General features: G+C 37.5%; 1 protein-coding gene across 7 annotated transcripts in view; it reads left to right on the forward strand.

Annotated features, from left to right (window-relative positions):
* Positions 1–17,543, forward strand: part of Dennd1a (DENN domain containing 1A) — a 463,821-nt gene that overhangs the window by 19,161 nt on the left and 427,117 nt on the right. For all 7 annotated transcript variants that reach the window (XM_074051037.1, XM_074051041.1, XM_074051038.1 and 4 more), the window contains exon 2: positions 12,850–12,920. In XM_074051037.1, the coding sequence (XP_073907138.1) occupies positions 12,850–12,920 (71 nt within the window). The remainder of the gene's footprint in view (positions 1–12,849; positions 12,921–17,543) is intronic.

A 17,543-nucleotide genomic window follows, 5' to 3' on the forward strand; every position in this document is an offset into this window, starting at 1 on the left:
TTGAGATAGGGTCTCTTGAACTGTTTGCCCAGGCTGACTTCAAACAGCGATTCTCCTGATCTGTGCCTCCTGAGTTGCTAGGATTACAGGCGTGAGCCACTGGTACCTGGCCTCCTCCTCTTTTCTTTTTGCCTCATGATTTCTTTTGCCCTATTCTTAGTTTTTGAGGGCACATACTCAGTTTTTCACTATTAAGTATGATAGCTATATGTTTTGAAAGATGTTCTTTATGAAGTTGAGGAAAATTCCCTTTATTTTTAGTTTCCTGAGGGTTTTTTTTTTTAGTCTCTGTGTTGGGTCTGAACTCAATGTTCTGCCACTGAGTTACATTTTCAACCCTAGTTTTCTGAGTTTTAATCATGAAATGGATGTAGAATTTTGTCAAATGCTTTTTCTGAATCAATTATTTCTCTTCTTTAACGTATTAATATGGTAGAATATATTGATTTTTAGATATTGAGCTCTTACCTCACCGGAATAAACCCTTCTTGACCATGGTGAATATTGCTGAATTCTATTTGCTAATATTTTGTTAAGGATTTTTGTGTGTCTATATATGAGATATACCTGTATCTTTTTTTGAACTGTTTGTGTCTGTTTTTGGGATGAAGGTAAAACTGGTCTTGTAAATGTGTTGTAAAATGTTTCTGGAAGATCTTATGTAGAATTGGTGTTAATTCTTCTTTGAATATCTAGTAGAATTCTCCAGTGAGGCCATCTGCATCTACGAGATGAACATTGGATTTTTCTTACTTAGTCCATGTAGTTATCATTTCTTATGTTGTCTGTTCCTTGGTATAGGCCATATTTCCATCTGGCATTATTTTCTTTTTTGCCTGAATGACTTCTTTTTAACATTTTTTGTGGTGTAAGTCTGCTGGTGATGAGATCTTTCAACATTTATAGTGCCTGAAAAATAATTTTTGCCTTCACTTTTGAAATTTTCTTTGGAAATAGAATTCTAGGCCATCAGTTTTTTCTTTTAGTAGCTAAAAGATGTTGCTCTTTTGCCTTCTCATTTGCCTTGCTTCTAAGAAGAAATCTGCTGACATTCTAATCTTTGTTCCTCTGAATGGAGAGGGAGAGAGAGAGAGAGAGAGAGAGAGAATGAATGTGTGTGTGTATCAGTAGTTTTGAGCAATTTATGTATGATATGTCTGTTCTCATGTTTCTCATGCTTGGGGGTTGAGCTTTTGGACCTGTGCATTCATAGTTTTCATCAAATTTAGAAAGTTTTGCATCATTATTTCCTTCAAATATGTATGTATATGTATATACATATATATTTATATTTATATTTAAATATATACATATACATATATATTTGCCACATCTTCCTTATTTGGAGATTCCAGTTACTAGCATATTAGTCTGTATGAGATTGTCCCACGTTAATGGTGCTCTGTTTTGTTTTGCTTTTGAGCCCTTCTTACCCCTTGCTTGATTTTAGATAGTTTCTGTTATAGCTTGAACTTCACTAGTCTTTTCCTCTGCAATGTTTAATCTTATTTATTGCATTTTTTCACCTCATATGTTGCAGTTTTGAATTTCTAGAAATCCAGTTTGGGATTTATATAGAATTGTCCATGGCTAGCTTTTTGAATGGAGTTATCAATATATGCAATGCAGTTATCAATAACTGTTTGAATGTCAGTGGGCATAGTGGTGCATGCCTGTAATCCTAGCTACTCGGTAGGTAGGATTGGGAGTTTAAGGACAGCCAGGGTTAACTGAATGAGACCCTATTTGAAAAACAAAATACAAACAAAAGGGCTGGGGGCATGGTTCAAGTGGTAGAGCACTTGCCTAGCATGAGCAAGGCCCTGAGTTCAGTCCCCAGTACCGCAGATATACAAAAACAAAACCAAAAAAGTTGAGTGTCCTTTCTTGTTATCTCTGGAGTTCTCTCTGTGCAGCTCTCTCTTCTCCAGGATGCCGTGTTGGCAACTGTAATTGCCTTAGTTTCTGTGGAATCTCAGCTGTGTCTTCTCAACTTGCATCTCCTGGGCTTTCTTGGGCTCCTCTCCTTGCACCATAGTCAGGAAACTCTGTCAAGGCAGTGAAATGGGGCAACTGTAGGGCTCAGCTCATTTGTTTTTTATCTTTCAGGGATCACTGTGCTTTGTTGTCTGATCTACAGTGTCTTGAAAAGTATTATTTGATGGATGGATAGGTAGACAGTTTTTCACTTGTTTCAGATGGAAGGGTAGATGTGTCCCTGTTACTCCATGTTGACTGGAAGTGGAATTCCAATAAATTGCCATACATTTATTTAAGCTTTTAATGCCTATTATTGCCTGTGAAAGATGGTATCTATTTTAGTAACATTTTATCTTTTGTTATTTAAAGTTCATATTTCAACATTTGCAAAGGGTGTCATGATTTTTTGGTTGTCTGCCATCGTGACACATTTGAGAACTATTGTGTATTACAGTGCTTCCCAAATCCAACTGATCAAAATCACTTGGAAGAATAGATTCATAGATTATCAAAATCACTTCTCAGAAAACAGATTCCCTGGGCTTTACCTCTCACTTAGCGAATCAGTCTCTAGAACCTGGAAATGTGATTTTTAAAAAGTTTTCCAGGTGATTTGATCTTTTCTTCTTCTTCTTCTTCTTTTTTTCTGGGGCTTGAACTCAGGGCCTTCACCTTGAGCCACTTCACCAGCCTTATTATTTTATTTTATTTGTGAAGGGTTTTTTGAGATAGGGTCACAAACTATTTGTCTGGGCTGGCTTTGAGCCAAGATCCTCCTGATCTCTGCCTCCTGAGTAGCTAGGATTACAGGTGTGAGTCACTGGCACCTGGTCAATTTGACATTCTTAAGAGTTGGTATAGTATAAGTGAGGTTGTTAAAGAGTATGAATTCTCTGGTGGCTCTGTGATCTGTGCTGAAAAGTTCTCTAAGATCTGATGCAGCAGTTCAGAGGAGAGGCAAGTTCCTCTCAGCAAAGGGAGGTCAGGGCTGTGAAGGAAAGAGGAGCCCAACTGTTTCTTGGAGGCAATAGAAAGGCTGATCCATCCTATAATTCCTGAGTCCTCCTGAACTCAGCATTCTGGGAGCCCAGAGGACTACTCATGGAGTGCTCAGGACCTTGAGCCACTGTTCTGAAGGCCTTTACAGTTGCTCTAGGTGCTAACATAGCAGCTAGACACTGTAGTTTTTGAAGGGGGTGGGCAGGAGGAAAATAACTGGATCTATAGTATGTTTTAGTAAAAAAAGTCAACTGAGTAGTGATTACATGGGTATATGCACTTGCCAAAACTCATAGAATTATACATTTATAATGAGTGCATTCTGGTGCATGTATACTATAGAATATGTACAATTGTGTGGCTACAATTGCATATTGTAGGCATGAAGTTAATTTAGAGAATAAGAGGGTAGACTCTAGAGCCACACTGCTTGGGTTGCAATCTCAGTGCTGCCTCTTACAAGCTATTTGACCTTGGTAAACTTTCTTAACTTGTATTTCACTTTTCTCATCTATAAAATGCAAATGATTATGAAAATAACTCTTTTGTAGGGTTATTGGGAAGAATAAATGAGATAACATATGAAAAGTGCTTAGAACAATATCTGATATATAAAGTAATTAAGTAGTTAAGTATTTAATACCTAACACAGTTTAGAAATTAGACTTGTGCAGAGTATCCATTCTTATTAAATGAAATAATGGAGCCAGATGCTGGTGGCTCATGCATGTAATCCTAGCTACTCAAGAGGCAGAGATCAGGAGGATCACGGTTCAAAGCCAGCCTGGGCAAATAGTTTGAGAGACCCTATCTTGAAAATACTCATCACAAAAAGGGCTGGTGGAGTGGCTCAAGGTAAAGACCCTGAGTTCAAGTCCCAGTACTGCCAAAAAAAAAAAAAAAAAGATAATGGTGATAACCTTCCTCTCATAGGCTTGCTTGAGGAGTAAATAAAAAGAGTATAAAATTAAGTCATCAACAGAAGAAAGAGTTTTTGTTACATATTTCCATAAATTGCTTTTCCCTCCTGAGGGTTATATATAAAACATTTTAATTTACGTGCATTTTTATGGGGAGGTAGTGAAGCTTTTTATGAGCTTCTCAGAGGTGTCTGTGGCCCACCCCACCACCCCCCACAAACCCCCTCCAGTATTGCTACTGTAAACAGTCCTGAGCAGTTTTGGATAGCAGCATGGTATGGTGGAAAAAGCATAGGTTTTGTGATCTGAAAAGTGGGATTCAGTTGGAGTCCCACTTACCTTCTAAGTTCAGTTTCTATTCCTGTACAACAGGGAAAATAATACTATCTCAAACTGCAAGGTTTGACAGTTTCAGAAACCCATGAGATTCCCAAGTTAACCACATAGTATTCTACAGATACTCATATTGTTACTAAGGAGAAAATGTATATCTTTTGCCTTTTTTCAGTATTTTTTCTTTAAAGAGGAGATACTTTTCGTTCTTCAGTTTTGGTAAAATGTGAATTTCTTTCTGACTTCACAATCTACCCCTTATTCTTAAAAATTCTTTTGTGTATTCCCCAGAATGTTTTTATTTGGATAGTTCCTGATTTTCTGTATTGCTTTCAGTAACAGTATTTGAAAGCTTAATAGTGTGACTCTTTGAAATACAAAATAATGTGTAGATTACTTACACATTAGGCCTATCATTGGTGAGATGAAGACCTTTTCAAAATAATAATGCCTTTTATGCTGGTTTAGCACCTTTTAGTTTACAAAGCACTTTCTCTTTTTCTCTCTCATTTGATACTTGAAAGAACTTTTCCAATGAGCTGGCCAGGTGTTATCTCTTGACAGGGAGAAAGCTGAACTGTTAAATGGCTCATTCTAATCCCCTAGTGAGGTTACTGGAATAGTAACCCAAGTTATCTGGTGTGTGGCTTGATGGCAAGAACACCAAACTATTATTACTGTGAGAAAGTCTTGGTATAGAGACATCCAGGAAAATTAGAATTATGGAATGATTGCTTTCTTCTAAATTCTTTTTTGAACAATGAGGATCTTATAGAAAAGGTATTAGTAAAGTATAAGGAAGTTTTAAAAGAAACAGCACTAGTTTAGAGTGGAGTGCTGACCAGATGCCTCAACCCTCAATACTTCACTGAGTTTTCTTATAAACAAGGGCATTCTCTTATATAAACATAGTGCAGCTATTAAATCAGGAAATGAACATTGTTTCATTATGGCACCTAATCCTTAGACCTTATTCAAATTTCAATAGTTGTCCCCCAAATGCCCTCGAGAACCAGAGGCTTCAGTTCAGAATCACACATTGTGTTCATTTGTACGGTCTGTTTCCTCACAAAAGTGCATTCTAGTGATTTGTCTCATTTCTGATGGTTATTACTTTCAAGACTTAATTTAGGTAGTTTTTGCCAAACTTCTATACTGAGAAGTTGTTCATTTCCTCCCTGTATTTAGTATTTCATAGGATGGTACTTTGAAATTATGACAGTACCTAATTTTTCATTAAACTTTCAACTTATTCATTGAATTATATCAATATGGACTCGTGCTTTCCTGTTTCATGAAGTAGGTTAGAATCTGTTAGTATCATTGTTGACTTTGATGTTCAGTTTGTCCTTAGATTTGGCCATTGGAAGCCCTTTCAAGCTAGCTCTTGTATCCTTTTGATATGTCCTTACCATTCCTTGAATACTGTTTTGCTTTCTGGCACAATAAGATGTTCCAAGTTCATCTTGTACTTTCTCTGCCCAGCCCTGGAATCAGCTACTTCTCCAAGGAGCCTTGGTTCCCTTTTAGAGGAGAACTATATTTAGAAACCAGGATTTGGGCAATGAATGTGCTCATTGCTATTGGGGTATTGTTGCTCCCAAGCCCTCTCAGTAGACAGAACTAGAAAATAATTTGTTAAAAATCATTTACATTTTATTCTCTAGCAGTTTATATGTATTGAAAACCTTAAGCTTACAGGTATATCTCTAATTCAAGTCCCTCTCCATAGAAGTCATGCTAGTTTGCTGTCAATTTCAGCTATGAGAAGTCGGGTTTTCACATGCCCCTCTTTCTGGGGTACAGATTAGGCATTCTGTCCATTCACCTCCAGCTCATGTGGATGTTCTTCTCTTTCACCTTGCTTTTTTGGGATCACAGTTCTCATGCTGGTGTTTCTCTGCCCCCATCCCTGCCACTGCTCTACTTTGACCTTGTCTCCCCTCATACTGGGCCAAACCCTTATCTCCAACCCCAGACAGTCTCCTCAAGTCTATTTGAGCTTCCATAGTCACTCAAGTGTGCCCTGGTGCTTGGAAATCTCTTAATTCTCTTTGGCTCTAACACCATATATTGGGCTCCTCTTATGTGGGGACCCCCTGCATTCTGTCTGTGCTTCAACACCCCAGACCTAGCTGCCCCAGGTGTTAATACCCTTCTCACCCTGCTTGATCACCACTTCCTAATACCAAACTGTTCCCTAAGTGGATAATTTCCTTATCCACTTGGATTAGACATCTCATGACAGGCCACTGTTCAGCATGGATGTGTTCCTTGCTCATATGCTTGTTAAGTCATCCCTTTCTCACTCGCCCAGGCACTCTCTACACTAGACCATCACCAGGGTGGACATCTACCTTGTTTTACCCACCTAAAGCTTTAGGACTAAATTGTTTAGAAAGGGAATAGGACAAATTTATATATTTTTAAAGGACAAAAATGTTTATGGATAATGAAATGAATTCTTCCTTGCAAATACTATTATTGTTGACAAGCCTATATTTTACATTGTAGCTTGGCCTATGAGAGAATATATTGAAACTGCATGGAGCACTGTGCATTGCTGAGAAGTGCCCAACTTCAGCCTCTGGTTGAAATGCAGCTAAACCTCTTCCAGTAACCTTGGTTGCGTGGTGTGGCTTAAAAATCTTGGTAATGATATATGGAAGGCAAAACTTTGTAACTTCTTTCATAGCAGTATCTGTGTATCTTTTATTAATCTGGTCCTGAGAACATTATTGGAAATGAAAAGTTAAGTGTAAAGTCTTGAAAGAACTTGTTTGTGTAATTACACAACTAAGTTAATAATTTTTAACAAGTTTCAACAATGACTGCATTCTCCTATGAAGATGTTGTTATGGGTTTGAAAGCACTCTTTGATACAACATTTTCAGCCTTGAAAACGGCTTGAATTTCAGAGTCCACTGAAACAAATGGAGACTTGTTGGATATATTAACACTACATTTTTGCTTATTTGTCTAGCTTAAAGGAATCAGTGTTTATTAGGTGATGTTCGCTAGCATGTTCTGAAGTGTATACAGTTTCTGTTGATCATATTATCAATGTGGAGTTCCTATGAATTTTGAAATATTTTACCTTACCATCCTCCCATCTAAGTTTGTAACTTAAGAAGTACTATAAGAAAGCTGGCTTAAAGTTGTGAAGAGGGTTCCTAATACTTTGTTTCAGATCTGTAGCTCTAAATTACACTTGAAAGGACAAGGGGCCTAGCATTGTGGCATGCTTACCCTGTGCAGCCCAGATTCATTTTGGGAGGAGTTAGTGTCACATTTTTCTCCTAATCTCCTAATATGTTGTAATTGAAGAAAAGTAGGCCCTAATTGAAAGCTGATGATCTAGCAGAGTGATCAATAGCATGATGCTTTGGGGCAAGAACAACCATTAAGCTATCCTGCTGCCTGAATATTGTCAAACCCTTTGTGTGTTTCATGACTTCAAGCTGAGTGTACTTAATCATTTTGAGAACATGGCCCTGAGCACTGAGTCAGACTCTTCCCATGAATCACTGAGAATTGTGTTGAGCAGAGAAGTATTAAAAAGAAATGCTCTCTTGGTTTCCTCTCTGCCTTCATTCTCCCCGAAGCAAGAACTGAGCAGACTTCTTTCTTTCAAACACATTCTAGCTGTTGTGTCTGTCATTTTTCTGTATTTAAGAGCTGAGGCGGTTGTCAGCAGGTGTGACTTATTGATACCTCTGACGCCAAAGGAAAACATCTTTAAAGAGTAATAGGTGGAAGCGGTGTGTATTCTGTAAATTACCTCTTGCCAGAGAAAGAGAAACTACAAGCTGCATGTCAGATTTTGGAGGAAAACTCATTCATGAAACATTTATTGTGCCAGGTGTCAGACTAGGGTTATGAGAAAACACAGTTGGTGCCCTCAAGGAGCTACCAGTCTGGTGGGGAAGACAGATATTTAATCGAAGACACAGCAGTGGTTCTTGATCTTGGCTGCACTTTGGAATAAATTGAGGAGTTAAAAAAAATAATACCGATGCCTGGGGATTCTGATTTAATTGGTCTAGGGATAGCCTGGGCATCAGGATTTTTAAAAGCTCCCCAGGTAACCATAATTGTGTCTGGGTTGGATGTGGTAAGAGCCTGGAGAGTGGGGAAGCACTGGGTGTCTTGGGAGTGTAGAGGAGGGGCACTTAACCCAGGCTGGTGTGTGAGTGGGGGTTGGAGAAAGCTTCCCAGAGGGGAGGAAATGTCTGAGCTGAGGCTTGACATATGAAGGCCTCAAGTGAAAAAGTCTGGGAAGACAGTTCTTTGCAAAAGAGCAGCTGAATAACCTAGAACAGGAAGGCAGTTGGTGCCTTTGGAGTTAGGTTCATGCTCATTCTGCTGTGACCTCTTTGTCTTTGTGCAGTTTATCCTCTGTAAGCTTAATTGTTCTCATTTGTAACCTGGGTCTAATATTACTTACAGGGGTATTGAGTATTAACTGAGATAATGCATATAAAGTGCTTAGGAAATAGTAAGTGGTGATAGTAGCATGGTAGTGGTTAATACCGTTACTAGAATTGGAGCATGATTTGTTTAGAGAGCTACAGGTGGTTATATATGGTGGGATCTTGGGGTGCAAGACTGCAGGAGGTGGGGGTGGTTGGCAAAAATATACTTGGCAGGTGGGCAGGGTTCCAGATCATGGGGTGTATAGAAGTATAAGGCAATTAATAATGGGGTATCATGGCAGAACCAGGACATTTGCATGGTAATATGTTAAGCTATATCATAAAGGGCTCTGAGAAAACTTGGGTCCATATTGGAAAATTGGCTCTGAATATGGTATTCTCAGCATCACTACATGTTCTAAATTAGCAGTGAGTGTTAATAGAACAGAAATAGGATTTTCAGTTTCTTTAGCCAAGTAGTTAAAAATGTTAAGTGTCTTGAACAGTAATGGAAGAATAAGCACTATCAAGGTGGTCTCAGAGTTCCCCTGGAAGTTGATACAGCCTTCATTGTTTAAAACTTAATGAGAATATTAAGTTACTTGGCCATTGCATTTAAAGGAGGCACTTTCTAACTTATTTTTCGATTTGTAGAGAAATAGAAAATGCTTCCATCTGCATTGGCTTCCCTGGCCCTTAAAATAACTTATGTATATTTGTTACATTATATAACTTGTCACAACATTAGTCACCACTTCTTCCATAAGGCAACATGTAAATGGTCATAGATAAGCATGACTATAACTTATAATTATAGACCAATTTGTTCTTAGCATTTTAGTCAGCCTTTTGCTTTTCTTTTTTTTGAGAGACTTAAAATCTTTGGCTCCATGTAATAAAGCTCTGCCAGCTATTTGAACTGAGAAGAATCTTAGGTGGCTTATTATTTCTTGCTTATTAGCTTGAGGCAGTAACTGGATAGAGATAGAAGAGAGGTAAGCAACATTGGTTCCATAAATGCCCTTTTTCTTTGAAATATATCTTTCACTGCAAGAGCACTGGAAATGATGCTTATTGAGGTATACCCTATGTTTATGTTTTATGTACTAAATTATTTGGAAGAATTCAATTTAACTGGATCAGTAATTCTTAGTGTGGTCACTAGTCTAGCAGCATCAGTATGAGCTGGGTACTTGTTAGAAATGGTAAGTTTTGTGTCCTACCCCAGAAATTCTGGAGGTGGGGACAGAAATCTATCGTTTAATTAGACCCCCAGGTGATAATAACATATGCTGAAGTTTGAGAATCTTAGAACTGGATGATCACACCTGTCATATATTGAAATATTTTAGACCCCAAGAAGGCTAGTCTGTACTAAAGACTCTTTTTATCCAGTATTTATTTGTGCAGGTACCAGAGAAATATTAGTTGGTGTGATAGACAAAAGTTGGAATAGGTGTAATGTAGAGAATTAAAATTAGATGGTAAAGAAGGTCTTTCTGAGGAAGCCAGGTATAAAATGAGTTTTGAATGACAGGAAGGGCCACCTATGTGAAGATCAATATAAAGGGCCATAAAACAGGAATGAGTTTGTTGCATTTGGGGGCAGAAAGAAGGCCAGCATGGTTGGAGTTCAGTGGGCGAGAGGAGAGGTCTGAAATTGGACAGGTAGGCAAAGGTCATATCATATAGCTCCTATGAACACTCTTTTCCCTCCCTTATTTTTTTTTTATTGTGGCAAAATACATACAGCAAAAGATTCCATCTTAACTACTTTAAGTGTTTGGTTGAATTGTATTAAGTGCATCCATACTGTTGGACATGTTACCATATTCATATTGTTGTACCTGTTATCATCATCTAGCTCCAGAACTAGAAGCTTGACTGACTTTGAGTGTGTGGGAAACTTTGGAGACATTTGGAGCAGAGGGCTGACACAATCTGAACTTTAGAATGAACACATTATTGACTGCTAAACTGAGGTGTAGCCATATGGGGCTCAGAATAGTGCAGTAATTCTGGTGAGATGGTGATCTGTCAAGGACGGTAGTGTTGAGGGTGCTGAGAAGCATCGAGATTCTTTTGATGGTGGAGACAACAGAACTTGTTGATTGGTTGATCAATAAAGCAAAGAGAGGAGTCAAGGATAATATTAAGTTTTGTTGGTTTGAACAACTAGTACAGTTCAGGAGATGCAGGTTTGAGGGAGAAAAATATGATATGTTAAATCAGAAATTCTGACTGGCAGAGTGGCTCAAGTGGTGGAGTGCTTGCCTAGCATGTGTGAGGCCCTGAGTTCAAACTCCAGTATTGCCCCCACCCCCAAAAAATAATTAGAAATTCTTCTTTGATGTCTTAAGTGAGGATATTGAGTGGGCTAGGGAATCTGGAGTGGGGAAGAAGTCGAGTTGGAGATACGATTTGGGGGCTTGTCAAGCATATGCACGGTAATTAAAGCCACAAGACTAAATGAGATTGTCTAAGTAACAAGTGTAGACAGGGAGAGTCCTTGACTAAATTCAAGAGCAGGAGAACTTAACATGAGAAGGAACTGCCAAAAAAGAGGAAGGAAGAGAACCTATAGAGTGGTATCCTGGAAGGAAAAGGAAGAAAATGTTTTCAAGGAGTAGGGCAAATCTAATGGCTGTGTCAAAAGCTGCTGAGAGGCTGGGCATCTATGGCTCACGCCTGTAATCCTAGTTAGTGACTCAGGAGGCATAGATCAAAAGGATCTCGGTTCAAAGCCAGCCTAGGCAAATAGTTCATGAGACCTATCTTGAAAAAACCCATCACAAAAAATGGGCTGGTGGAGTGGCTCAAGGTGTAGGCTTTGAGTTCACGTCCCAATACCTGGTGGTGGTAGCGGGGTGGAGAAGCTGCTGAGAGGCTAAGACAAACATTGAGAATTGCACATTTTAGCTATGTGGAGGTCTTTGGTGATTTTGACAGTTGTTTCAATGATGTTGGTGGGTTCAGAAGCCTGGTTGAAATGTATTAAAGAAATAAAGGGAGAAATAGGAGAGGTGATGTGTATAGATAAAGTACCTTCTTCACTTAGAGATAGATAGGCCTGTACAAAATGCCTGTGACACAGATTAATGTGTTGATGCTCCACAACACATAAAATTTGATATGTAATACCTTTGCATGTTGATGTTCATTTCAATTTTAAGAATACATAAAAATAAATTTAAGAATGGAAATTTGAGAAAAAATGTGTGGAATCTCTAAAGAACCTCCGTAGGGTTGGTTCTATGGTCATATAGAAAACATTTTGAAAATGGTTTTAATCCAGAGAAATGAAATTCTGAGATGAAATTTAGCCAGTTGTAAAATAGTCTTAAGAAAGATATTTTAAGGATTTGGAAGGAATCTTCCTTAAGCTTTGCAGAGTATACTACTTATTATCATGAAAGATGACCTCAGAGCATTCCTTTCTTTCATCAAATGCTCTATCTTGAGATCTTTTGACCGAAAGGGATATTTCCAAATAGATTATTTTCCACAAATGTTTGATGCTGAAGGGGTCATTTTGTACCCCCTTGCAGGGAAAAAAGGGTGCAATTTTTTGAAGGACTTCTTGAAATTTAGTTTACTATTATTTATTTTTTGAGTAAGATGCTCTGATTTAGTTTTTTTTTTTTTTTTTTTTTTAGTAACTATATTTGACAACATATATTTAAATGCCTAGAATTTTGGAGCAGTCAACTCTTCCTACTCAAGGAACTTATTTAAAGCAAAAGCTCATGTTTCTCTTCAGTGAAAAAAATGATGTTCCTTTATAAGAGAAATAAGTAGCATTCTGATTTACAAAACACATTTTTCTTCTGCTGAGGAAGTATTACCATATTTTATTAAATCTAAGATTTAATACCTTTATTTACAAGGTGAGCCATTATTTTATTTTACTTATTTTTGCCAGTACTGGGGTTTGAACTCAGAACTTTGCACTTGAGCCAAGCCCCCAGCCCTTTTGCTTTGGTTATTTTTTAAATACGGTTTACATTTATGCCAGACATGCCAGGACAATGATTATTTATGCTTCCTGCACAGGTGGGACAAGAGGTTCCTGCCTCCACGCCCAGCTTTTTATTGGTTAAGCTAATTATTTTAATCAAAACCTACCTTGCACCATAGCCCATGTGTTTTATATAGTGCTGTCAAAGTCCTTGTCGGTAATCACGATCTGTTTCTTTTTGTAGGCAAAATCCAGAGACCACATTTGAAGTGTATGTGGAAGTGGCCTATCCTAGGACAGGTGGCACTCTTTCAGGTACTTGCTTATTTGATTATGAGATGGCACTTACTGTGTGAGGCAGCCATGCACAAGGGAAAATATGTGAACAGTGTGAATAATCTGTTATGTTTTAAGTATGTTTAAGTGTTTCCCCTTTCCCCTTTCTTTGTGTCCATATCATCTTAGGAAAGATGGAGAATAAAATCACACTGAATAGTGTGAATTGAGTCACTGCCTTGGCAGGCTTGGAATATGGCTTTATTCATTACAATCGTTGGTTCTTGTTTTGCATCTGGAAGTCAACTATTTTGTGTGAACTATTGTCACCTTGCTAATGAGCAAGGGTTAAGTTATAGGACACAGAATAATAAAAAAGGAATTCTCTGTCACTAAACTGAAAGGAAATGATTGAAATGGACTTAATTTAGCAAATCTGTGCTGGTAGAAGATTGGAGACTAGTTGAAGGAAACCTCTCCTCTGGCTTTAGCTTTTGGTCTATTTGGATTTGTATTCCTGAACAACAGGGTCTCAGGTAATGTTAGGGTATCTTGTGCAGGTTATGTGTATCACTTCTGGACCTAAAATTCTTCCTGGTTAAAGAAAAAAAAAACCTTTATGACTACTGTTGTTGTTTTTTTTTTTTTTCTTGATGCAATTTTCCAAATGTTAAGGATTCTTGGTCCACACAAACACCTGCGTATATAATTTGGTGGTTAAGGAGAGTGAATTTACTTGAAGTAGTTGGAAATAGTTAGGATTCTGGTGGTAGTTATGCCCTTAATTGGCTTTGTACCCTTACTTTATTTTGCTTTATCTTAATTAGATTATAATAATCATAAACATAGCTATCTTTGAGTACCTATTACTCTGTTATCCAGATGTTCTAATGGACATCTACATTGTTAATCCTTATAATGTAACCTTTAAAGAATAGCATCTCCATTATCTGTGAGAAAATAGTCTCAGAGAGGTGAAATAACTTACCAAGTTCATATGGCACTGCGTAGGATAGGTAGGATTTTTGTTTCAAGTCCTCTTCACTGTAAGTTTTCTTCTTTTTTATTACCATATTGTATAAAGGAGTTTCGTTGTTATATTTCAATTCATGTATATTATACACTTTGACCAAATTCATCACTATTACTTTTTAAAAAATTTATTAGCATATAATAATTGTATGGGATACATTGTGATATTTACATGTGTGCTCACAATATATCTTAGATTTGTCCCCTCCATTATTTCTTCTTCCCTCCTTCCCCCATTCTTAGAAAAATTCAACAGGTTTTATTCTTTTATTTTCATATATGAATACAAAATACATCCACCATATTCACCTTCATTCACCCTTTTCTTATGTTCCCCCTCACTAGTATCCACCTCCAGAAAAGACCTTTTTTACCCTCTTGACCTTCATTTTTAAAAAAAGTATGTATTGGTAGTCCAAGGGGGTTGTACCTTGGTACTTCAAGCCTGTATATATCATGCTTTAATCAAATTAACTCCCCCATTATTTACTCTTTCTCTATCACCATGCTTCCCTAATAGTCAGTTGTGTATAGTGTATTATATTATATCCATATATAGATGGGTTATTTCATTACAAATGAAATGGTTGTTTCATTCAAATGTTCTTGGAGTACAAAGTTAACATCTGTGTTAAGTTATGCCTCTTATTGTGTTTGAAGACAAATATTGAATCCAAATATTGGGTTTAGAATGGGAGTTTTGAATCTTTTACCAAGCGTGCACATGTAGCAGCTACTCCACAGCTGACTTCCCTGAGTAACCATTTGATGATAGCTATGATTTGACATATAAATTTAAGGACAGAAAGTTTCCTTATTTCTACAATTGCTTAAGTTTTCTCCCTTTAGTATTCTAAGATTTCACTCCAAAGTTAAAATTAAAATTTTTGAATATGAACCAAATTTGAAAGGTACAAATGAGATAGAATGATGAACAAAGTGAAACCCTTATCCTACCCTCTTATTCTAGCCATCCAATTCCTCTCTTCACAGACAACTTCGTTTTTAAACTGTTAGGGTTTTTTTTCAAACTTCTTATTCTGAAAATGTTTTGAAAGAAATGTTACAAGAATAGTTGAGTACATATGCTCTTTCCTTAGATTCATCCATCATTACTGCTTTGCCACATTTGCTTAATTACTACACACACACACACACACACACACACACACTCATACTCTTACACACACATGAACATGTAGCTTTTATTGAACTGTTTGAAAATATGTTGTATGTATTTTGAGACTTACAAATATTGCAGGGTATATCTTTTAAGAATAAGATATTTTCTTATATAACTCTAGCCCAATTATTAAAAGCAGAAAAGTTAACATTGATAGACTATCAATTGTCTATATTTAAATTTAATCAGCAGTTCCAATCATGTCTTACAGCATTTCCCTCTCTGATCCAGAATCCAATCCAAGATCATACAATCCATTAGTTTTTACATCTGTTTAGTTTTTTTCAGTCTGGAATAGTTTGCAGTGTTTTTTTTTTTTTTTTTTTTTTTTTTTAAGAATTTAGGTCTGTTGTTTTGTAGAAAGTCCCTGGATCTGTCTGACAGGATCCTCGTGTTTTGTGTTTTTGGTAGAAGTCTCTCAAAAGTGATTCATGTTCTTCTCCATATATGATATTAGCAAGGACATGATGTCTGTTCCGTTATTTGAGGAAGAAGTACATAAAACTTACATGTATGGTTAATAGATAAATATAAAATGAATGGCCAGGTTTGCTATTCTCTAGGTTAAAAAATCTTATGTTGGAAATACTAGTCCTGGTAACAAGAACCCCTGCCCTGTCCCTGTGCTTTAGGGGTCCTGCTTTGACCCTCCTCTGACAGTGCTGCTTTCCATGGAGGAGTCTCTGGGTTCACGAGACATGCCCACTTTTTTTTTTTTAATTCGTTTATTCCTATGTGCATACACTATTTGGGCCATTTCTTCCCCTTGCTCCCCATTCCCCTCGCTTCCAGGCAGAATCTGTTCTGTCCTCATCTCTAATTTTGTTGAAGAGAAAGTATAAGCAATAATAAGAAAGACAAAGAATTTTTTTCTAGTTGAGATAAGGATAGCTATAAAGAGAGATTCCTAGCATTGCTTCCATGTACAAATGTGTTACATCCCAAGTTGATTCATTCTAACTGACCTTTTCACTAGTTCCTGATCCCCTTCCCATATTGACCTCTGTCGCTTTAAGGTTTTCTGTATTAGTTCCTCTGCAGTAGGGACATCAAATACTATAATGTTTTGGGTTTCTTACCTATCCCCATCCCTCCCGTGTGTGCTCTCCCCTTATCATGTGACCCAAGTTCCACCACATTGCTGTATTTGCCCTAGATTTAAAGTCCACATATGAGGGAGAACATACAATTTTTGGTCTTCTGAGCCTGGCTAACCTTGCTCAGAAAGATGTTCTCCAGTTCCATCTATTTACTTGCGAATGATAAGATTTCATTCTTCTTCATGGCTGAGTAAAATTCCATTGTGTATAAATACCACATTTTCTTAATCCATTCGTTAGTAGTGGGGCATCTTGGCTGTTTCCATAACTTGGCTATTGTGAATAGTGCTGCAATAAACATGGGTGTGCAAGTGCCTCTGGAATAACCTGAGTTGCATTCCTTTGGGTATATCCCCAGGAGTGGGATTACTGGATCATATGGCAGGCAGATCTATGTTTAGATTTTTAAGAAGCCTCCAAATTTTTTTCAGAGTTGTTGTACTAGTTTGCATTCCCACTAGCAGTGTACGAGGGCTCCTTTTTTCCCCACATCCTCGCCAACACCTGTTGTTAGTGGTGTTTTTAATGATGGCTATTCTAACAGGGGTGAGGTAGAATCTTAGTGTGGTTTTTGATTTGCATTTCCTTTATGGCTAGAGATGGTGAGCAATTTTTCATGTGTTTTTTGGCCATTTGAATTTCTTCTTTTGAGAAAGTTCTGCCCATTTCTTTATTGGTTCATTGATTTTGGGAGAGTTTTGTTTTTTGAGTTCCCATATTTTCTGGTTGTCAGTCCTTTGTCTGATGTATAGAGACATGCCCACTTGAAGCCTGAACTCTTCTATTCTAGATCATGCTTTGGGAATCCAGGATCTCAGATAGCTCTGAGCTTGTTTCCACAGCCTGGGAGTCTCTTCCCTACATTCTGTCCTCCTTAGGGTGGACTGTCACTGTTAGTGGAGAGTAGGGTATGGGATAGAGCCTAGACTTCTTTTTTTTTTTTTAAGATTTTATTTTTTATTTTATTTTTCTTTTATTATTCATATGTGCATACAAGGCTTGGTTCATTTCTCCCCCCCTGCCCCCACCCCCTCCCTTACCACCCACTCCACCCCCTCTCTCTCCCCCCACCCCCTTAATACCCAGCAGAAACTATTTTGCCCTTATTTCTAATTTTGTTGTAGAGAGAGTATAAGCAATAACAGGAAGGGACAAAGGTTTTTGCTGGTTGAGATAAGGATAGCTATACATGGTATTGACTCACATTGATTTCCTGTGCATGTGTGTTACCTTCTAGATTAATTCTTTTTGATCTAACCTTTTCTCTAGTACCTGTTCCCCTTTTCCTATTGGCCTCAGTTGCATTTAAGGTATCTGCTTTAGTTTCTCTGCGTTAAGGGCAACAAA

The sequence above is a fragment of the Castor canadensis genome, chromosome 13 (genome assembly GCF_047511655.1).
Source record: "Castor canadensis chromosome 13, mCasCan1.hap1v2, whole genome shotgun sequence".
Lineage (NCBI taxonomy): Eukaryota > Metazoa > Chordata > Mammalia > Rodentia > Castoridae > Castor > Castor canadensis.